Below are 23,763 nucleotides of genomic sequence, written 5' to 3' on the forward strand. Positions count from 1 at the left end.
GAACTATTAAGTAAAATGCTGTAGAAGAAGAACAAGAATAGGTGATATCACCTACCGATCTACCTGAACTGGCTTTTTTTTTTTTTTGGCAGCCAAAATATTTTATTTAGGCTCTACAACTGCAACAGCATGTATTTTAAATAACAGCAGTCATATGACAGACAAAATATAAAGAGCTGCAGTGATATAATTCCTAATCAAGATCTAAATGACAGACTACAGGTGAAAAGAAAAAAAAACCCTGGATTTGGTAAAGAAAGTTCAAAAACAAGGGGTGCTTATAGTTACCATACTTGGACTGCAAAAAGATCTGTACAGCTACTAGCTGATAGCAAAGAGACAGAAAACTCTCTTTGCTGGCATTTAGAAGTTGCCTAGATTTTTATAGCTCAGATATGACCTCAATAATGGCCTTGTACTCAGTAAGAGCATTCCTCTGGCAGAATCCAACCATTTCCTGGTTTGAGGATAAACGAGTTCCCAAGAAATCAGAATCAAGAAGGAAGGAGTTGGGTAGGATGGGTTATCCCACCCTATTTCTTCTCAAAACAGATGATAGCCTGCTTGACAAGAATTGTCAGACTACAGTTGCTGAGGAAAAGAGTGAAGAAAGGTAGACTGGCCAAGATTCCACACTCCACCCCCATCTTTAAACTCACCTGTATATAGAGAGTTCATACCTTTACTCCACCCTATACTACAGAGAATACTGCATTCTTATTAGCAACAGTTGTAGCGATATTATACTAGTTCCTAATAATTAAAAATATAAGAAGCTTTCTACTCCTTAATTTTTGTAAGTACTTTGGAAAATCAAGCTTTTTTTGGCTTCAGTTAAGCATAATGATCAGTATGATTCGTAGCCGGAGTGAAGGCAAGCATTTCAACAACCTGATTATGAAGCATTAAGATTCATACAACATTCACCAAAACAAAAGGTGATGGGCCACATTAATGATACTGAAAACCTAAACAGTCCCTATTAGAAAAACTCTTTGAATTCTACTGATCTCACAGTTACACCAGCAGCAACAGGTCCCAATAAAAACAGCTTCTACTGATCCTATTACATTCTGTATCCAGAGAGCACCCAATAAGTGGGAAAATTTATTAAACACATTGGGAGGAAAGGAGGGGATTAAATGCATCTCTAACTGTAACAATAAGCATATCTCACTTGATTGTGTGACATTCAGGGATATATTTGAGAGGAATAATCCATTAAACACAAAGCCAGCTGCATAATTTGGGGCCAGTCACTCTCAGTCCTAGGAAGAAGACCATGGCCAAACCACTTCAGAAAAATGTTGCCAAGAAAACAGCACAGACCTGTGCAACCCTCAAGGGTTGACTCGAAGGACCATAACACCCCTGCAAAACACCAGACAAAGCTTACAAGTGTGGGGACACTGTGTTTCAGCAATAGGGTTCTCTGAGTTGAGCTGCTTTTTCTGGACACAGAACTGAAAAACTTCTTCCTTCATATGCTGCTTCATATGCTGGCAGAGCAATGGTTTTTTTGAGGCTCACCGATGGTATGTTTGGAAAAAGTAGGGGATGCTGTCTAAAATGCAGGAGGTACTTGTTGCATGCCCTCTGTCCCCTCACACGGTTCCCCTGAGGTGGCCATCTTGACATCCATACAATGGAACCCCCCGCCCCAAATAATCTGAGTCTGGCCCACAACTCCCTCATAACTGTGTGTCAATGGGGTGGGCGCAGGTGAAGACACAGTGTGATGATATCATCATGCAAAGACCATGAGTGACATATTTGTACCAGATGTTGGGATGCAAGTATGTAACGGCAACGTTTGTGTGATGACATCACCGCGCATGTGTTGACCTTTTGGCATCACTGTGGTTTGGTTTGGCATGAATACCACTGCTCGGAGCTTCTATTTGTATTTTAAGAACAAACAAACCACAACAGATACTGTGACATTCTAGCTTGGCTCTTAGAAAATCAAATGGGTAGCAAGCAAGGTAGAAGCCATCATCACACAACAACTGCCTATTTCAATAACCCTTCCAAATTAAATGCCATATTTGATTTATACTTCTAAAATGTTTCAGTGAACCAACATTCATGCTAACAGCTAAATCAAATACATATTAAAAAATAAAAAAATCAATTTTGGTTGTCATTTTTGAATTGCAAAATAATTTTTAAAACAGAAGTCACATCTTTCAAATATTTTTTTCAGACCGTGTAACAGATTTATACTGCTTAATACATACATCATTAGAACCAGGCAGCTTTGTTTGCAGCACTTAAAAAAAAAGAAGCTAATTTTATATTTGGAGCAATGTATGTTTTTTAACAAAAAGGAGGGGGACCCCTAGCAATAGCAACCAGAGTCTGCCAATGTTCCCCTTGCCGTTTTATTCTGGGTTTTTTTTTAACACTGCAGACATTCTTTCATCATTTGACAGTTAAAACGTTGCAGTTAATGTAATAAATAAAGAATTTTTAAAGTTGCCTGTCAAAACAAGTGACACATTTTGCAAGTGAGTTTCAAATTCAAAACAATAGAAAGCACCTTTTAAAGCAGCAGTGCCATTATACAATCAAATGCTCAAAGTAATCTTTTCCGCATTTTTTAAAAATAAAAAATACATTATTTCCTTCTTGGTAATTATATGAATTTTGCAGCCTCTTGAAGAATTGCAAGTCAAAGGCAGCAGCTGTGGTAATTTACAAGCAGAAGGATATTTTTCAAACCAACCCAGAGCCAATATCCTACACTTCCTGTGAACTTTAATAATAGGATCATGATAAATGGGATAATAAATATGTATCTGGACTACTCTACAGATTGAAAATCAGTGCTAACCTGGTAGGAAACTTTCTGCACCTGGAAAGTTAGTATGCAATGAAAATCAGCCTAGAATCTTTCTGCTTAAAAAATAAATTTCCACTTTGTACAGTGGAAGGTTTCATCACAGGAACATGGGGCATCCTAAGAGGTACAGTCAAATTATAGATTTTTGGCAACCAGGCCCATGAAAATACCTAAGGGCCAGGTGCAGTTCAGGTCTTTTGACTTTCTCCACCAAAGAAAGTATATCTGAGTTACCATTTCAAGCAGGTTTTTGTGCACTGGTTCTTATAGCTAAATACCGAAATCACATGTGCCCTGCCAAGTACACATACAGATGGAAGTTTAAATCAGGGTCTCAAAAACAATAATCTATTAACCATCTTACGGCTTCCTGAGAATCATCCTCATATGGGCATCTGGTCCAATCTGAGCAAGCAGGAGGATGGTGTCTTGCAACTCTTCATCACATTCCTTCTTCTCTTCCTCAGTTGGCATCACTGGGGCATCTTCATGCTCATCATCCAAAAATCGATAAAATAAATATTTGTCCTGGAAGTATTGCTCTTGATCCACTGAAAGCAGCAATATGATATAAAAGATTGATGGCGGAAGGCTTTGTATCTTCAACCCCATTAAATGACACAGAACTGCAGTTCTCAGCAGGCACGGCAGGGCTCTTTATGGAGGTCCAGCCAGTTGCCAGAAGTCTGCTGGACTTCTCATAGACCTCTGCCAACAGTGGCTTGCCTGTGCCAGGAGAGAATGTCAGTGCTGGTGATTCAATACATTAACAGACAACATGCCCATTACTTTGTGTTGGATATCAATCATGAAATATCTATGACTCTTCCTTGTATCTGACTCCACCACATATCTACCATCTGGGCTTTAAGTATCTCTCTTCTACTGCAAGAATTTTCAGGAATGAGTAGATTACTGGCATGCTGTTTGGATGGCCAGTTTTTAATTTAATCCTAGTTTTATATTCAGTATTCACACCAACTAAATTTCTATAAAAAGTTTTCAGTAGGATTTACAAACGGGGGGGTTGCTTCTTCACAGAAAGTTTTGGAAGAGCCATAATTGCAGCCTAGCATTTTTCAGTACTTCTTAAAATCCAGTTTGCATGTCTGAAGGCTCTCTAACAATACGATCTGATATAAAAGTGGCTCTCATACTACATATACTTTTCCTCTCCCTCCCATTTCTCTAACCCACTCAAGTAATGGAGTGACTCAACAGCTTTCAGCAATTTTATAAATGTTACTTAGCCTTAATAATGGTATTGCCTCCCCAACCTAAAATCTTACAAATTTTAAATCTGGATAAGAAGAGGATCCTCAGTTTGGAAACTTCGTGCTTTATCTTTTTCAAGTTAAAATGGGATGGGAAAGGGAGGGACTAATCTGGCCCCTTCTGAAAACGCAAGTAGAGAGCTTGCTCAGTAACTCTAGAAAGAACACTTTTAGAACTGAGACCACAATTCCCCTATCTGTTAGTCAGAGAAGGACTTGCTCTTCCAATCCTTTTTTTGGGGGAGGGGGGCATATCTATTAAATTGCAAAAGCGAATGTCTCATCATCCAGTTATCTGCGCTGCTTAGAAGACTTTATTCACACAACACAATTCTCATCATCACTCTTGTTCCTTCCATCTTTCTTTGATTTCTTTCACTAGCAAACAAGATGATTTATTCATTTCTGTTTGATTTACTTATACTAGGGGAGAACTGATCCCTGTGTTTCAATCCACAAATTATCTGGGAGAAGAAAAGCAGGTTGGATCACTTCCAAATGTGGCTCAGACAACGTTCTGGAACAGTCGTTACCCACCCATCCATTTGTTCATCCATTGCAGTTTCTAGGTACCATCATATTCGGCAACGCACAAATCAAAAAGTTATAAAACTCGAAGTAGCTATGAACATGTAAAAATAAGTAGATACAAAAATACACCACTTTTCTCAGGTACCTTGTTCCCAACATGCCTCCTTCCTTTAATTCTAAGGGGAACTGGAAAAAACATGAGATTTGAGGACCTCACTATGGGTCTCACCTTAAATGTGCTTGCCCTCCACTGATAGTGATTTCCCTAGGAAGAGACTATGTCTCTGGGGATTGAAATAATTATATCTCTCAAGCAACCTGGGAATGCACGAGCCACGCATTTCATAATTTAAAGAATAAATGTATGAACTTTGACAGATTTCCACTGTCTTCTGTTAGAACTACTGAAGATATGTCCTGGATTTAACAATTCTAAATTCCTCTTACCATGATTGAGAACACCTTCCTCCAGCAATACTTGCCACATGCCCACAGCCTGGGTCCGTAAATGAACACAGGAACTCTGCTGCATTATCCAGTCTACCAGTTCTGTTCCTACACAGCATTGTCTGAAAGGTAGGAACAATATCTGTATCGTAATCAGTAGTTTCAGGCACTAAATATTTAGTTAACTTTGTTGTTGTTGCTGTTGTTGTTAGATTTATATCCTGACTTTCTTTCAAGGGTTCCAGGCAGCTGTCTCCACTCAGAAATGGATGAAACCAACTTTGAATTGAGTTCACTCTACACTTACAGACTTCTGTTTTCCCAACAGAGTGACTGCCTGCCACTCAACTCTTCCTAGATCCTAGTTAGGGTTTCACATAGCCCAGTTTCATAGCATAACACCGTGATTTATTTTCTATTGGGGAAAACGGCTTTATGCAATTTTGCTGCCCTTGTGGGGTTTGTTGAACATAACATTTCATGTAGCTTGCAAGTCATGCCACCTGACATGATTTCCTCTGCCGTGCAGATTTTGCACCATAGTAAACAAAATGTTTTGAGGTTTCTGACTCTGGTGGCTACAAGTTTTAAACATTTATCTTCCCTTGCAGCCACCCACAGCAGTCTATAGAGAAGAATGTCTTCTAAACTGTCAGACAAATATATATAAATACAAGCAGACAAATGCATGGACAATAAGTATGTGGAGATGCTAGAAACTAATTTGCCTCGCTTTTTGTGAACAAGTGGTCATTAGGTAAGGACTACCTGTATAGACAAAACCATGCTGAGAATAGGGTTGTCAGACATGTCCTCCTTTTTGTCCTCCTATCGTCCATCCAACAGTCATAGCCTTAAAATCAAATATTGCCTGGCTTTTTGAGTGTCTTGTGTTTTTTTTATATTATTAATTTGGACTGTTTTCACAACAGTAATCATTCATACTTTTGTGTATTGTGATCTTGTAAATTGTCTGCTCCTTGCTTAGCAACCACAATTGGGACCATTGGCACAACTCTGTCACTAAGCGCTACAGGTGCTAAATGAAAAATCACATGACTGTGATGGGCTTACGATGTTACCTCCCATTCAGTTGTCAAGCAAATCACTGCGGTCATCATGCAAAACATCACGTGACCGCAACTTGCAATTTTACTTTTACATTCTCCATTAACTCTGCTTGTCGCAAGCTGGTTGGGAAGCATGCGAATGGTGACCACATGACCACAGAACACGGTGACAGTTGAAAATATGAGGATTGGTACAAAGCTGTTTCTTAATACTATTGTAACTTTGAACAGTTGCTGAATGAGGCAGTCAGTAAGTGAGGACTACCTGTACTTAATTTATTTCCTGATTCTGGCACTCAGCTTCAATCCAGCCCTTTCAAATCTATGATCACTGTAGTCTGTAGATCACACGACTCATCATACATTTCTGTGGTGAAATTTGAAAAAAGTGTTGTTGTCAATTCTATATTATTGCTAGGGTGTATTCTTGAAAATAAAGATTTTTGGAGCTGGGAGCTGGGGGTGGGGGTAAAAAAGGGCAAGTCACAGCAATGTAATTGAAGCCCACCCCTTTGTTCATATATGCAACATCAATGCAGATACAAAAGGGGTAGATCATGCTGCCACAACCACTGTCTTGCCTTTTTGCCGCACCCTGGACCCCCTGCTCTGGACACCAGTGAGTGGATGCCTCCAAGAAAAAAATGCATTTATTTTAATTTTAACTTAATTAAATTTAATTAAGTTTTTAAAAGTTGTTGAGAGATTCAAGGGAGTTGCATTAAAAACTTGGGTGAGGGAACTTCACATGGCCTTGGTTGGGCAGTGTACTTTTGATCTAAAACATAAATGATAACAGTGACATATGGTATAAATATATTAGAATATCTTGTTAATATTCCAGGTTCTCTTCAGAGAAATGTTACATAAAAATCTGGTTAATATAACTTCTAAGGAATAACAACTTTTCTATTTGTTAACTTCTATTGTTGCAGGAAACTAGAGATTTTGTTTACTTAAACCAGACTTGACACAGTTTCAAAAGGATCATGATTCACAGCTATGCAAAGGGAAAACAAGCTTACTTAACAATGCAAATATAATCATCTCTTTTTTTCAGACAATAGCCTCATCACATGTAATCTACCATTTTGAGAAAGACAAAGAGAATAGGAATATGTTGACATTGCTGAAATGACATGGCAACAGAAGCCTGTACTTCCATTTATGAAAACATACCTCCAAGAATTAAAGTAAGATAGAATGCTTTCTGCCAGTTTCACTAATCCCCTGGAAGGACACTGGAAGAAATTTGTCCAGCAGCTTTGTTACATTCATTAATTAGCAAATAAAGGTTATGGTTTTGTTTATTTGTTCAGTCGCTTCCAACTCTTTGGGAAGCATTTTAGAGAAAGAATGTGTCTTCTATGTTGTATGAACTTATAAAAATATGCAGGCATGGAGAATACAATAAATAGTGCTTGATGACACTTCGTTCTGTTCTGCCATTCTGATATAATTCTAAGGACTGTAGGTTGATTAAACAAGGTCCAGGTTGTGTACTTTGATTCTAAGTTTTAAAAAACCCTGTCGATTAATAACTCTTAAAATATATTTACTCTAGAAAGTAGAAAAAAAGAACCCAAATAATATTTAATTCAGTTTTTTAGTGCCTTGGGGAAGCTAGAAGACACTACTATTAGTAGAAGGTATAAATCTATGTTAACTTCTTATTCTGCCAAACATAAATAACTCGTTTTACCAAGGGACTGCTGCCACCAGCAGGATCCATAAAGAATAATGTCAAATATGCATATTTGATGAAATATACAATAGACAGTAAAAAATATTGTCTGTTGTATGTTTAATATATACAACGCATGTATTTTATATTGCGATCTGTAAGGAATATTTGTATTCCTGCAACTCTACATTATGTCTATTCAGAAGCAAGCCCACCAAGTTAAAATAAGGCTCCCAATAACAACTGGGGAACTGGTGTCCTTCCACATACTGTTAGACATTAGATCCCATCATCCCCAGCCATTAACAATTCTGGCTGGACTTCCTGCTTTGGTGACTAGAATTGTAGTTTGAGGCTAACTTTGAAGAGAAAGGCCCAATTTAAAGATAACCCATTTGGTTTAAAGGAAGTATACACAGGTGGCATTTCAGACAGCCACTATCTTGTTTGAATCAAGATGTCTGACTGATGCAGGTAGCATAAATCTGTAAACAGGCCAGAATTTATGTACTGTAAGCCACAGGTTTCAACTGTCTTAAGCGTGCTTGAGATGTCTACAGTATCCCCAATAATTCCAATATCTGGAAACCTCAAAGGACCCAAAACTATTATTAAAAATCTCAAGACGATACCTGTAAACAAAAAATGAATATGCTTTCATATTTCCCTCATGATACCTGTAGGTCTTCAGATGGTATTTGCGGTCTCTTATCATGTGAGGAGCACGAGAGAGGATAGCATTCCGTAACACCTTTCCAGCTCGGAGGATTTTTTCTGACGGTACCTGAAAGAAGAGGAAGACAGAAGGCAGTAAAGCTATATTCCACACTCTCTTGAAAAACATAAACAACCCTTTCACTCTTACATAGAAGAAACCTTGCACATTTGACAAAACCAAGAGACATAAGAAGTATAAGCTTCATCACCATCAAGTGTAAGCTTTCATGTGGAGCATGCCTGGAAAACTTCCATAGAACCTGAGTGTATGGCTGTATACCAGATATTAATCTGCAGACAGGCATACTCATAAAACGATTACACTTCCCTATTTCCATCAAGAACATAAATATTCAAGTGAATGAAGCCATTCTGGATGGCCAATTTGAGAACTGCCAACTAGAGTAAAATGCTGGAATAGAGACATCCTTTCACTTTGATCAGCTATGTTTTTGCTTTACAGCAGCTTTCATCAGGGCCATCCAGATGTAACTGTAGTCCAACACATGCTGAATGACAAGTTTGGGAAGTTGGTTTTAAACACAGTTTGAAGCTCCATACTCGCATTCGAAGTTTAACGTGGCCCTAAGCATTCTGAGATGTGATACAGCGGAGTTCCAGGGCATTATTTTCTGCCCACCCAATAACTGTGTGATTATACAAAATGCAAACTACAAAGTATCCTTTAAGTAAGGTTTGTTTCCTGGCGACTTCATCGGCTTGTTCATGCATTTTCCTTGGCAGCAACACACGAATGGTTTGCCACCACCTTCTGTGATGTTTTTTGACCTCCCCATCTAGACTACAGCCTTGGGATTTCCTATTTGTCTCCCATCCACATATTAACCAGCAGTGACCCTGCTTGCCTTCCCAAAATCATCCAAGGTCATCTAGGTGTTCCCAACAGTTCCCAACTTTCAATCAAAGCATTTTCATTTTTAATATTGCCTCCTTTTTAAAACTATCAAATCCTATCTGACAAATGCATGGGGTTCAGTAATTATGAGGAAAACAAGGCTCAGTAAATCTCACTTTCTCAAGGAATGCAACAGACAGAAAAGAACAGCCACCACAGTACTCTATATGCAATCTGTCATAATTTGAAATGACTTTTCAGATACGGATAATTGCTAATACAAGTAGCATGATATCTACACAATTTGCCAAATAATTAATAGAAATTACAGGAAAAGAATAAAATACATACATGTCCTATACTGTATGCACATATATACCATATCAGCACTTATATACTGTAATTGCATAGTTTTTGGTAAAACCAATGGTGAAACAATTTAATGGTCTATTTAAACAATGCAAAGGGACTACACCACAATAAATGATTTCAATATCTTAGTCTTACAGTCAAAGCATCTTTGTTATATTAGCACTGATAATATCTGCCGATTAGATAATTACATCATAAAGTAATTCAATTTATCTAGGCCTGTTGCATATGTAATTCCTTATTACCTCTGAAATGGATTTAGATGAACTAAGGGGCACATGATGGTCAGTGAAAGAATTCTGAAAAATAAAATTAAAGTAAAAGAAACAAAAGTAGTAGTGATGAAGAACACAAACATGGATGGGACATTTTGAAGAACAAACAGATTAACTTACTAAAACTAAACAAGTTGGAAGTCTTAAACATAATAAGCAAATTCTTACCTGTGGTAAGACATGCATTGACAGTCTAGAATAACTAGGCACTATGTTGAGATAAAATCAGGAAGTATTTATGACAGTTAAAATGAGATAATGCTCCCACACCAAAACCAAAACCAAAATTAAACTAAACTAATGGCAAATCATTCTGGAACTGGCCATTCACATGGCACAGATCATGAGTTTAAGATGATGTGAACTGTCTTCTCCATCCGATTTTGCACATATAGTACAACAGTCATATAAAACTATATACGGATCATTCTCTTCTCCTCATACATAAATAGTCCGTCCTTTGTCAGTTTAATGATTTCCACAGCCAGCTCCCTTTCTGGCAGAGTCATCCAATTTTGAAGCTATTTGGCTCTGGAAAGCTCTTGAAATAATCCAACTTCATTAGGCTGATTTGTAATGCCATACCGAAATAATTGCTCTGAATATGAAACCTAGAAAAACCACGCCCAGATCATAACTCTGGGTATAAAGATATCCAGAAGCTAGAGTTTTACACGTAAGACAATTAAAAAGCAAACACAAGAGTTGCATTTGCCATTTCTATTTCTGATTATACCTTATCAGCGTTAATGATTTCTTTTGTTTATTTTAATTTGGCTGGTTTTCATCTATTTTTAGATAGCTTGGGAAGTTTGATGCATTAATAGGTGGAACAGAAACTGTTTTATACTTCAGTAAAATAGAAATCACTAAGTCAAGCACTTGTGAAAAGCAGAAAGTCCTCACCTTCATTCCTAGATGTACAATTATTTAATATATCTTTAGCCTCAATTTCCTTTTCCAAGTCAGAATGAAAGATGATTTTAAATACCATTCCACACATATTTTTTTAAAAGAATATCTCACTATTCAGAATTGGCACAAAACATTTACAGCCAACTGGGGGCATGATGTCAATTCACATGAATTATAAGCATAGCGATACAATAGAACACCTACTTACATTCCCTTCCCATCTTTTCAAATGTACTTGATTTTAGGTATTCACTTGTTTAAAAAGTGAGAGGTACATACTGTATACTCATGTAGTTTCCACCCTTTCTCTGAGAGTTCAAGGAGCTTACATGGTACCTTGCCTTCCCTAAGTTTATCTGACATAGTGAGGTAGACTGGGCCGAGAATGAGTGAATGGCCTAAGTCACCCATGAGCTCTGCCCTCAAGGGGGGACTTGAATTTGGATCTCCCAGTCTAATGCTAAGCACCACACTACTTTACAATGGCTTCAATTATTTTAAGAGGGCAAGTTCAGAAAATGGTGCAAGAGAATTTATTTGCCCCAGTGGCTGCGGGCCCGTGGTTCCCTTCAGAGTTCCATCTTGCTTTCCATGTTTTTTAACCTGTACATGAAAGTACATGGAGAGTTTTCTGCAGTGTTCAGGGTTGATGACAGCAATAGAGTAGACGGGGGCAAAGACCTCTCAGAATTGAAGCACAATTCAGAGAGGACAGAGGTTTTCCTAGTCAGCTAAAAGACATACAGTGGAACAAGGACTGAACCTACGTTGGATGGGCTGACATAACCTTTGAAGACTCAAGTTTACAGACAGGGTACCCTCCAGGATTCAGCCCTGAACCTGTGTCCCAAGGCTTCAAGAGTACTTTGGAATGCATCTGTGTAGCAAAGGCTACTGCATCTACCATTCCTATTCCAGGAGATGATGTCAAAGCTGGTCAGGGTGATATATGCATTACCTTCATTCCTATAATTTAATACAGTGTGCTCTATAGGGATCTCAAGATACAAAAAGTATTGGAAAATTTAAGGTAGTTTGGAATGCTGCATTCCATTATTGGCTTGAGCTAGTACAGAAAAGCTAGGGCTCTCTTATTCCAGCAACTTCTTTGGTTATTGCTTTGTCTTCTACCGCCTCATATAATATGGTCTCAGTCTATTGAAAATACCACATTTGAGGTCCACGAGGGGGAGACATCTCTGTAGCCAGTCACATCCAGGTGCACATTTAGCAAGCTTTTCCCAGGTTTTTGGAGGCTCCATCTCGGGAGCCCTTCCTCTGCAGGCAAATACATTTTTATTCAGACAGGCTTTCATTATTGGCTGACTTAATGCGGAATTTTAACCTGTTGAACTTGATAGCATCTTATGTCCTAATGATAAATTTTTGTGTTTACAGATAGTGATCTCTTAATGCTAACACTCTAGAATGCATTGCAGTAATTCCAGTTTTTCTTCCTCAATGGAAGTTTTACTGAGGTAAAACATGACAACAGGGTAGAAAAATGGGGTTACAAACAGAGGACTGGCTAGGGTTCATAACTTTTTTTTATTATAAGCCATCAAAACGCTCTGATAGTTGGCAATATAACAAGTTTAATAAAAACAAATATAATTTCATGAATAAGATGGGGGCACTTGAATTGTAGAAACTTCCTATGAAAGCACCCTTAATTATTTTATCTGTATTTTATTGTTAGATGTCCAACATATGATGCTTAGCAAAGTAACAGGATGCAAAACAAACATATTGATGACAGCCTTAATGCAATACCCAGGATGGTACCTCCTTGGGAACTCAGGCAGAAATAGTGCATTGCATTCATTTAAGAAGAGTAAACTAAATACTATTTCTATTTTAGTGACCTCAGTTAATTCAGACTGCTATTGAAAAATGTCTTTTTAACATTTTATAGTGCAATAGTTAAAGCCAATGTACCTCAGAGCACAATGTCCAATGCACATTATTTAGCATTTTGCAGTGGGCTCCCTCGAAATATAATTCTTGAAACACACACATCCCCCTCCACACAAGATGACCAAGCCATTACCAAATGACACATCGCCGCCAATGTCAGTAGAAAAAGAAAAGGAATGTGAACCAGAATAGGGTCTGCACACAAACACATGCTGAACAACCAGAACGCAACTAATGATGCCTCATTTTCCTGTCATTTTTGTGCTCTTCCACTACAGCCAAACGGGTGCTTTAACTGCTTTGCATGAATTGAATAAAGTGCTTCAAAAGGCAAAACGAGCATGTGTATAGTTCAATATAAGGCTGCCATTGCCATGGTCATTCTCAGTTGGAAGAAAGAAATTGCTCGCCAGAAATGTTTTAATCTAAGTAAAAGGGGTGAATTGGCAACCCCTTTGGCTGGAATAAAGCACCTCCATTTAAATAATTTTGATCTTAGAAAATCAAGATAGGAGGAGAAACTGAAGTGAAAATGTCTTTCCCACAGTCACACACAAAATAATGTGCTTGGTTCAGAGAGCTGTTTCTGATGTCCTGCTCATTCCGTGCAACAGACTTCCTAAAGTGACTCAGCAGGCACTCTCATTTTCTCTTTCTCTCTCTCTCTCTTTTTAAGAAAGAAAAGAGAAATAAAGGTCTTTGGGGGTTGCATTTGATTTTGAGGTTGCTATTCCATTGACCCTTCAGCAAAGGATCGTTACCTTGTCGTGGTGCTGGAGCTTGAGCACCTCAATGATGCCATGAGCTAAACCGTGAAGGGCCACCCAAGACGGGAAGGTCATGACAGAGAGGTCAGACTAAATGCGATCCCTGGGGAAGGTAATGGCAACCCACCTCAGTATTCTTGCCATGAAAACTAAATGGATCAGTACAACCAGAGATATGTCGGTATACCATCGGAAGATGAGACCCCCAGGTCGGAAGATGGTCAAAATGCTACTGGGGAGGAACAGAGGATGAGCTCAACTAGCCCCAGACGTGATGACGCAGCTAGCTCAAAGCCGAAAGGATGGCTAGTGGCCGACGGTGCTGGTGGTGAATGGCAAATCCGATGTTCTAAGGATCAACACACCATCGGAACCTGGAATGTAAGATCTATGAGCCAGGGCAAATTGGATGTGGTTATTGGTGAGATGTCAAGATTAAAGATAGACATTCTGGGCGTCAGTGAACTGAAATGGACTGGAATGGGCCACTTCACATCAAATGACCACCAGATCTACTACTGCGGACAAGAGGACCACAGAAGAAATGGAGTAGCCTTCATAATTAATAGTAAAGTGGCTAAAGCAGTGCTTGGATACAACCCAAAAAACGACAGAATGATCTCAATTCGAATTCAGGGCAAGCCATCTAACATCACAGTGATCCAAATATACGCCCCAACCACAAATGCTGAAGAAGCTGAAGTAGAGCAGTTCTATGAGGATCTGCAGCACCTACTGGACAACACGCCTAAAAGAGATGTTATTTTCATCACAGGAGACTGGAATGCTAAGGTGGGCAGTCAAATGACACCTCGAATTACAGGTAAGTATGGCCTGGGAGAACAAAACGAAGCAGGACACAGGCTGATAGAATTTTGCCAAGACAATTCACTCTGCATAACAAACACTCTCTTCCAACAACCTAAGAGACGGCTTTATACATGGACTTCACCAGATGGACAACACCGAAATCAGATTGATTACATCCTTTGCAGCCAAAGGTGGCGGACATCTGTACAGTCGGTAAAAACAAGGCCTGGAGCTGACTGTAGTTCAGATCACGAACTTCTTCTTGCACAATTTAGGATCAGACTAAAGAGATTAGGGAAGACCCACAGATCAGCTAGATATGAGCTCACTAATATTCCTAAGGAATATGCAGTAGAGGTGAAGAATAGATTTAAGGGACTGGACTTAGTAGATAGGGTCCCGGAAGAACTCTGGACAGAAGTTGGCAGCATTGTTCAGGAGGCGGCAACAAAATACATCCCAAAGAAAGAGAAAACCAAGAAGGCAAAATGGCTGTCTGCTGAGACACTAGAAGTAGCCCAAGAAAGAAGGAAAGCAAAAGGCAACAGTGATAGGGGGAGATATGCCCAATTAAATGCAAAATTCCAGAGGTTAGCCAGAAGAGATAAGGAATTATTTTTAAACAAGCAATGCGCGGAAGTGGAAGAAGACAATAGAATAGGAAGGACAAGAGACCTCTTCCAGAAAATTAGAAACATTGGAGGTAAATTCCAGGCAAAAATGGGTATGATCAAAAACAAAGATGGCAAGGACCTAACAGAAGAAGAAGAGATCAAGAAAAGGTGGCAAGAATATACAGAAAACCTGTATAGGAAGGATAACAATATCGGGGATAGCTTTGACGGTGTGGTCGGTGAGCTAGAGCCAGACATCCTGAAGAGTGAGGTTGAGTGGGCCTTAAGAAGCATTGCTAATAACAAGGCAACAGGAGACGACGGCATCCCAGCTGAACTGTTCAAAATCTTGCAAGATGATGCTGTCAAGGTAATGCATGCTATATGCCAGCAAATTTGGAAAACACAAGAATGGCCATCAGACTGGAAAAAATCAACTTATATCCCCATACCAAAAAAGGGAAACACTAAAGAATGTTCAAACTATCGAACAGTGGCACTCATTTCACATGCCAGTAAGGTAATGCTCAAGATCCTGCAAGGTAGACTTCAGCAGTTCATGGAGCGAGAATTGCCAGATGTACAAGCTGGGTTTAGAAAAGGCAGAGGAACTAGAGACCAAATTGCCAATATCCGCTGGATAATGGAAAAAGCCAGGGAGTTTCAGAAAAACATCTATTTCTGTTTTATTGACTATTCTAAAGCCTTTGACTGTGTGGGCCATAACAAATTGTGGCAAGTTCTTAGTGGTATGGGGATACCAAGTCATCTTGTATGCCTCCTGAAGAATCTGTATAACGACCAAGTAGCAACAGTAAGAACAGACCACGGAACAACAGACTGGTTTAAGATTGGGAAAGGAGTACGGCAGGGCTGTATACTCTCACCCTACCTTTTCAACTTGTATGCAGAACACATCATGCGACAAGCTGGCCTTGAGGAATCCAAGGCTGGAGTTAAAATCTCTGGAAGAAACATTAACAATCTCAGATATGCAGATGATACCACTTTGATGGCTGAAAGTGAAGAGGAACTGAGGAGCCTTATGATGAAGGTGAAAGAAGAAAGTGCAAAAGCTGGTTTGCAGCTAAACCTCAAAAAAACCAAGATTATGGCAACCAGCTTGATTGATAACTGGCAAATAGAGGGAGAAAATGTAGAAGCAGTGAAAGACTTTGTATTCCTAGGTGCAAAGATTACTGCAGATGCTGACTGCAGTCAGGAAATCAGAAGACGCTTAATCCTTGGAAGAAGAGCAATGACAAATCTCGATAAAATAGTGAAGAGCAGAGACATCACACTGACAACAAAGGTCCGCATAGTTAAAGCAATGGTGTTCCCTGTAGTAACATATGGCTGCGAGAGCTGGACCATAAGGAAGGCTGAGCGAAGGAAGATCGATGCTTTTGAACTGTGGTGTTGGAGGAAAATTCTGAGAGTGCCTTGGACTGCAAGAAGATCCAACCAGTCCATCCTCCAGGAAATAAAGCCAGACTGCTCACTTGAGGGAATGATATTAAAGGCAAAACTGAAATACTTTGGCCACATAATGAGAAGACAGGACACCCTGGAGAAGATGCTGATGCTAGGGAGAGTGGAAGGCAAAAGGAAGAGGGGCCGACCAAGGGCAAGATGGTTGGATGATATTCTAGAGGTGACGGACTCATCCCTGGGGGAGCTGGGGGTGTTGACGACCGACAGGAAGCTCTGGCGTGGGCTGGTCCATGAAGTCACGAAGAGTCGGAAGCGACTAAACGAATAAACAACAAATTCCATTGACCTGTATGGGACAGGAGGAAAGCAGAGTGGCTCTTTCTGACTTTTATTCCCCAAGAGATCATCATGCAATAGAGGCAGTTCAAAAAAAAAAAAGAAGTTAATGGATATTTGGGAGAATTTTAGAGAATACCTAAATAGGCTACTTGCTAAGGTCATACCAGGCTTCCCACCAAAAATGTAGTTAAGTTGTAAATCTTTACATGGGCATATGGGACAACTACCTAGAACAAGTTTCTTGTCCCAAGAAGATTATTCATCCTTTCTTTATATTTAAACTGGTAGCCTGATAAGCTGATAAGCAGTCTAACCACTCAACCCAGAAGTGTAAAAAAAAAAAAAAGACCCTCCAACCCTAAACCACCTCCATGGGCTTTAGATACAAGTAACTTGCTTAACAACAGGATATTAGGCAACTTAAGAGAACAATTGTGTAATAGAGTAAGTTTCATTGAACTCCATCAAACTTGCTTCTGATTTTTTTTAAGTATTAAATCATATGTCCTTACATAATCATTCAAGATTAATCATTCAACATTTTTATACTACCATCGAAATAATGGGGTAATTCTCTACAGGGGCCTTGGAAATGTAATTTTTACAGCTGAGGAATAGCAATCCTAAATTGTTCTTGACTCGAAAATCCTTCCAGTCAAAATGCGTAAACTAAACCACAATGATATAAAACATCTGTTCAGAATAAATGTCAGGCAGACAGTAAATCGTTTTATCTTTATCCATTCCTTTCTCTTTAAATTCTGACATCATTGGCACCATCATTCTCTTTTCTACATTAAGAAGGGCTTCCACAGTTGTTCTATGTTTTTACTGATTATTCCATTAGCTTTATTTTATGTTTTGATTCTGTAGCACCAATGTCTAGAACTATTTGAAGGACAGGTATCCACAACGCCTATAATACAACAAATCTACATTTTTTTAAAAAATATTTTTTCAGTTTTTTTGCCAAAACTGAATCATTATAAGATTCAGGGGCATTAATTTTTCTGTTTCAAATATAGGTGACAAATGCATTGATCAAGTGAAGAACTGAACACTGAAAAAAAAAAACTTACATCTTACTGTAATTAATTCCTCACACTGAAAATGTCCAATTGCAAAAACTAGCAGAGCGTGAGTACGGATTATGACAGAACCACACAGAACAAATGACCTGGGAGCAAAAGGACAAGACCCTTTTTTTAAAATCACACTTAATGTGATCCTGTAACCCATCCGATGGGATATTTTTTGTGGGTCTTGTACTCTGTCTCTTGTAATTAGTAGAAGTCACCACATAATAAACATCCTAGTCCTCTCAAAAGGAAAATGTGTGTACAATTCATTCTAAATTGCTATTCCTGTTTTGATTTATCTTGTTCTGCAAATCAGATTTCTAAAAACATGGCATGTCACACTTCAAAAATGAGTAATAGAGGCTTCTGGGGGAGTTAGGGCAAAGTGAAGGCAGCTCTGCAAAAAGCAGAGCTGACGAGTAAGGCAAAGACCAAGGAACCAGTGAGTAGACCGGTCCCTTGGAACCTCTCCAGAGAAGGAGAGGATGGGAGGTCTCCCATAAGTGTTCTGGATGGCTGCTTCTTGCAAAGAGACAGCAGGACAGCAGTTTCCCATGGGTTTGAGCACTGGGATTCAACAGAATAATCCATCTTGCTCACAAACCGCAGCAGAGCCTTTTAAAGGACACTAAGTTCACAAACCTCACTTTCTAATCACTTTCGGAACTTGACTATTAACTATTCTAAAGCTATTAGAGACCTTCAGAATGACAGGTTTGAAAAGTCTTCATTGCATGAGTTTATCTTCAGCTCAAGGAAAATTAATTACAAGCTTAAGATCTTTCAGAATTTGAAACAAACAGCAAAAAGCTAAATATGATTTTGGTTTAAGAAAGTTATAAATGGATTAAGGGTCTAGATAAATTTGGAATATTGACTTTTACTATAAGATTTTGGAATTAACTATAAAAAATAAATCACTTCTTTGGTGAATCAGACTTATTTTGGTTATCCAGGCAACTGCAAGTCATAACAAAAGGTAAGGGAAGATTTTAGAAACTGGACACTAGAGGGGACTAAAGTTTCTAAGCAGAAGAAAAAAAAATACAATCCTGATGTCAATTAATACTGGGACTTACAGAATGATACAAAACGTTATAGCATTGGAAATATTAAAGGAGATCTTTGAAGAATACAGCCAGAAATTAGTAACTACAATATCAACACTGTCAATAATGATGTCTGCTTCTATGGATAGACGATGTCTAAAAGGTATTAATGAAGGAATGACAGATGTGGAACAAATTTTATCTGATAAAATAGAGAAACAGAATGTGGAGCTACAAATGACAGGCCAAGATAATGATTTGGAAAAGGACACTTTACTGGATATACAAAAGAAATTGACTGAAGTTTTAAAAATTAAAAGGGAAATACAAATGATAAATCTGGAAAATGTTTCCATATTGGATCTACAAAAGAAGCTTGTTAAAGCCTTGAAGAAATTTGTGAGATAGGAGAAAGAAGAATTGAAGAGAAATCAAATCCTATGACAATACTTAATTGAAGTAAAGATTAAGACTGTTAGAAATAAAAGGAAGGAATATGAAGTTGGCTTATTTGATCAAGGTTAAAATAAGACTTTTTTGTTTCAATGTGCTGACAACCCTTTATGGACTTTTTGCTGACACAGGATTGAAAAGTTGATGCTTTATAGATTTGCTTGTAGATAAGGGATGGGATATGGGATGAAGAGATACAGTATCTGTTTAACCTATAGGGGCTGAAGAGTTATTAAATTTGTTTATACTGCGGTGATGAAAGTTGGAAGTAACTTCTTTATATATTTCTTTTCTTTTTCTTTACTACATTCTCTCTTTTCTTTTTCTTCTTTCTGTTTCTTTTTTTCCTGCACTTTTTCTTCTTTCTTTTTTTCTCTTCTCTTCACTTTCTCTAAGTTTAGTTTGTAGTAGGTTCTACTATTGTAATTAAAATTCTTAATACAATTATATTTTTAGAAAATGAGTAATAGAGAATTTACAAAATATGGGCCTGTTTTCCATATTACAGAAGAATGATTCTCTCTTGGAATTTCTTTCAGATTCCCTCTTTGGTTGAATAAGGCAAGAAAACCTATGCTTTTACTGTTGTAAATTTTTTTTATAAATGATTGGGGTGTGGGGAGACACTGATTTCCTGGTTCTTGGAGGTAGTTCATAGCATTACACTAACAAGAACAGCAACTAAAATAAAATGCAAAAGCTTTAAATGTTAAGAAACATACATGGATGGTGTAACAACAAACAAACTCTTGAATCAATGTTAGCTTTGTCTATTTCTGCAGCCTTTCCTGGAATAAAACAGTTCTTGCCAATTTTCTAGAGGTTAGAGTAGAGCTGGCCTGTTGAGCATCTCTGGCAATAGATGCTTGCTGGGCAAAAGATTAAGAACAAATCATCAAAGTTATTTTGCTAGCAGGGTCAGCTCTCTTCTTTTCTTCAATATCCCTAGGTAGAATCTGAACAAATTCTTGAGATGCTGAACAAATGCTCAGTTGCCTCCTTTGGATAAGTGGGCATAATATTCCGGTCATTTCAATCAGATTCACAAGTAAAGCTCCTGTATTAGAAAGCAGGTAAAGCTTTTTTACACCATAGATGGACATTAGAGGCTGGAAAGCCACAAAAATGCAGGGAACATTCACAAGTAGAAGCAGAAAAGTCTGGGATTGTAGTTACTACAATGCTGCCAGCCACTTGCTTTCTGGTTCAGGATTCTGCTGGTAAAATCATCTCAGGCTCGAAGGACTATATACAGAAAACATTCCATCCCCTAGAGCAGCACAAACTCATATTTACCAATGGAAGAGAATATTTGTAGCTCAGGGTTGAACTGTGGAGTCCTTGATGCTCTCTGAGTTTGGTTGTTTGCTTGCAAACATTTCATTGCCTGACTAGGCAACATCTTCACTGCTAGAACCCCACCTCCTTCTAGGACTGAAGTTGCTGCCTAGTCGGGTAATGAAACATCTGCAAGCAAACAACCAAGCTCAGAGAGCATCAAGGACTCCACAAATTCATATTTTCCAAGGTTTCAGACTGGAGTCAAGCTTGCAACATCTCTAATCAGAAAGTAGTAATTCAGAGAACGTGTCCTGAGACAGGACATTATTTCTGAAAGACCTAAAAATGCTTTGCAAACATTTTCATTTCTTTTAGTATCTGAGGTATTTATTTTGCCAAGGTATGGTCTCTGGTCAAATAAATTTGGTAGGCTTTTGAAATGATACAAAATTTGTTTCAAAACTTAAGATGGGGAAAGCATCCATACTACGTACAGTATTTGAGGGAGAAAGAGAGTGCCCGGCATCCTTGGGCAGCTATGAGCTTCATAGCAACCATTTTCTGGTGTCAACCCAGGATTTTCCCCCAATATTTCATAGCAATTCTGCACTGGGTACTACTGCTACCACATAAGTTCATAATTGAGGGGTGGAACAGGGACTCTTTCACCGAAACCCATCCAAACCTTAGAGTTGGATCTGATTGCGATTCCTCTTGTAAACTAATCATAATTCTCAAGGGGAGATACTGGGAACTATCTTCACTCCTAAACCACAGGATACCATGTTTATTTATTATTTATTTAATAAATTTATATGGCCACCCATCTCATACAAATGACTCTGGGTGGCTAACAATTAAAACCGAATAAAAACCAAATAAAAACACAACCAATGATTAAAAACATAAATAACATAGCACAACATAAAACAGCCACCACGAATAACCGAATACCTCAGGCTTTGCAGGAGGAAGGAGAAAGCCTCACGAATGGCCAGCAGCTTCCAACGTGAGCGGCAAAGCGTGTACCAGAAATGCTTCTGGAGAGTCTGCGGACACTTCTGGTGTGCGCTCTGCAGCTCCCTTTCCTCCTGCAAAGCCCCAGAGCCACAGCACAGTGTGAGGCCCAGCCCCAGCTTGGCCCAGCAGCACAGCACAAAGGGGCTTCTTGGCGCAAAGGGCCAGGCCAGGCACACCTTGTCAGCAGCGGGAGCAAGAAGACAGTGAAGGTCAGCTGGGGCAGTGGAGTGCAGGGCAGCAGGGTGGCAAGGGCAGCTGAGGCTGGGACTGGGCTGGGGCAGCCAAGGCTTCCAGGGGTGGCTTCATGCTGTGCTGCGACTCAAGGGCTTCTTGCAACCCCAGAGCTGTGGCATGCCAAGAAGCCCCTGAACCACAGCATAGTATGCAGCCCCAGAGCTGCACGGTTCTGCGGCTGCTTGCTGCCCCACAAGGCAGGGTGCAGGATGGCCAAAAAAGCAGAGATGGGGGGAGATAGGTGGGTGGGGGAGTTGAAGCACACCTGTGGTCTAAAGTGTGGGTGGGCTGCAAAGCACATGAATTTTTATCACGTGACCGTGGGGGGGGGGGGCTGCAATGGCCGTAACTTAGGGGACCAGTCATAAGTCAATTTTTTCAGCACCAGCATAACTTCAAATGGTCGCTGAACAAATTGTTGTAAATCAAGGACTATTGTTATGAACTTAAAAGGGTTAAGGATGGAACAACCAAAGGCCATTCCCTTTGGTACTGTCCATGCTAATTACCCACAGTATTGTTTCAGTGGCTCTGAAAAGGTCTGTGTTTTTTGTTTGTTTGTTTGGTTTTGTTTTGTTTTTGGTGCCTCCAAGTTGGCCTTGACTCCTGGCAGCTGCCTGGACAAGTCCATGCAATTTCCTTGGCAACACTGTTGGAAGTGGATTGTCTGGCTTCCTTCCTTTCTCTGGCTAAGAGAAACTGCCTGGCCAAAGTCACCCAGCTGGTTTCCATGCCTAAGGAAGAACTAGAATTCACAGTCTCCCAGCTTCTAGCCTGATGCCTTTAACCTCTACACCAAACTGCCTTTCTTTTTATACATAGAGTTACACAGGCAGTCCTCGCTTACCGAAAGCCTCATTTAGCAAGCATTCAAAGTTAAGATGGTGTTTAAAAAAAAAAAAGCTTTGTGACCAATCCTCACATTTATAACAGTGGCAGCATCCCACACTCACAAGATCACCATTTGAGTGCTTTGCAACCAGTGTGTGTTTACAACTGTCGCAGTGTCCCATGGTCACGTGATTGCCATTTGTGTGCTTCACAATTAGCTTGCGACAAACAGAGCTAATAGAGAAGGCAGAAGTGGTCATGTGATATTTCACTTAATGGCCAAAGTGTAAGTGAGGTTGTAGGCCTGTCATAGTCATGTGGTTTTCCACTTAGCGACTGCAGTGCTTAGTGATGGAGTTGCTGGTCCCAATTGTGGTTGGTAAGCAAGGACTACCTGTATAAATAATGTAAACTGTCATCCACTATTCATGTCTTCCTCTCTTCCTGCTTTCGTCTGCCTTTTATCCTGTTTTGCTTTTTTTTTAATGTTTGATTATGTGCCATCAAGTCAGAGTCAACTTTTAACTACCACACAGGTAGGTTTTCTGTTTGTTTACTAGTAAACAAACAAACAAACCTCAAGCTGTATTTTTGCTAGCTGAACTGAGTGGTGTGTGTGCATGCTCTGGTCTGGATACAGAGATGGACTGGGAAAATGCTGGGTGCGAGCTAAAACTAGAGATTACTCACAGTAATTTTCCAATGATCTGACCTTCTTAGAAAGAGAGTAAAAGGACATGATGGTTGCTGATAGAACAGGCTTTTCACACACGCAGTTACATAACACCTTGTATAAGACCGGCTGAAACAGTACTTCAACTTACATAAGCGAACTGACAAAGCGATGATCTCAACATAACATCAAGATAAAGCTATCAGCAATCTGTCTGGCACACACTCTTCCACTCACTGCTCCTCCAAGTGTCATGCTCTTTTATTCTTCTTCATA

The 23,763-nt window shown here is 39.2% G+C and overlaps 1 protein-coding gene across 1 annotated transcript in view; it reads right to left on the reverse strand.

Moving 5' to 3' along the window:
* The window catches only part of RAPGEF4 (Rap guanine nucleotide exchange factor 4), a 177,437-nt gene that overhangs the window by 57,015 nt on the left and 96,659 nt on the right, over nucleotides 1–23,763 (reverse strand). The window contains exons 7-9 of the mRNA XM_063318177.1: nucleotides 8,529–8,635; nucleotides 5,098–5,219; nucleotides 3,210–3,396 (exon numbers count right to left, since the gene is read on the reverse strand). Coding sequence (XP_063174247.1) covers nucleotides 3,210–3,396; nucleotides 5,098–5,219; nucleotides 8,529–8,635 — 416 coding nt within the window. The remainder of the gene's footprint in view (nucleotides 1–3,209; nucleotides 3,397–5,097; nucleotides 5,220–8,528; nucleotides 8,636–23,763) is intronic.

This window comes from Candoia aspera, chromosome 1 (assembly GCF_035149785.1).
Source record: "Candoia aspera isolate rCanAsp1 chromosome 1, rCanAsp1.hap2, whole genome shotgun sequence".
Classification (NCBI taxonomy): domain Eukaryota; kingdom Metazoa; phylum Chordata; class Lepidosauria; order Squamata; family Boidae; genus Candoia; species Candoia aspera.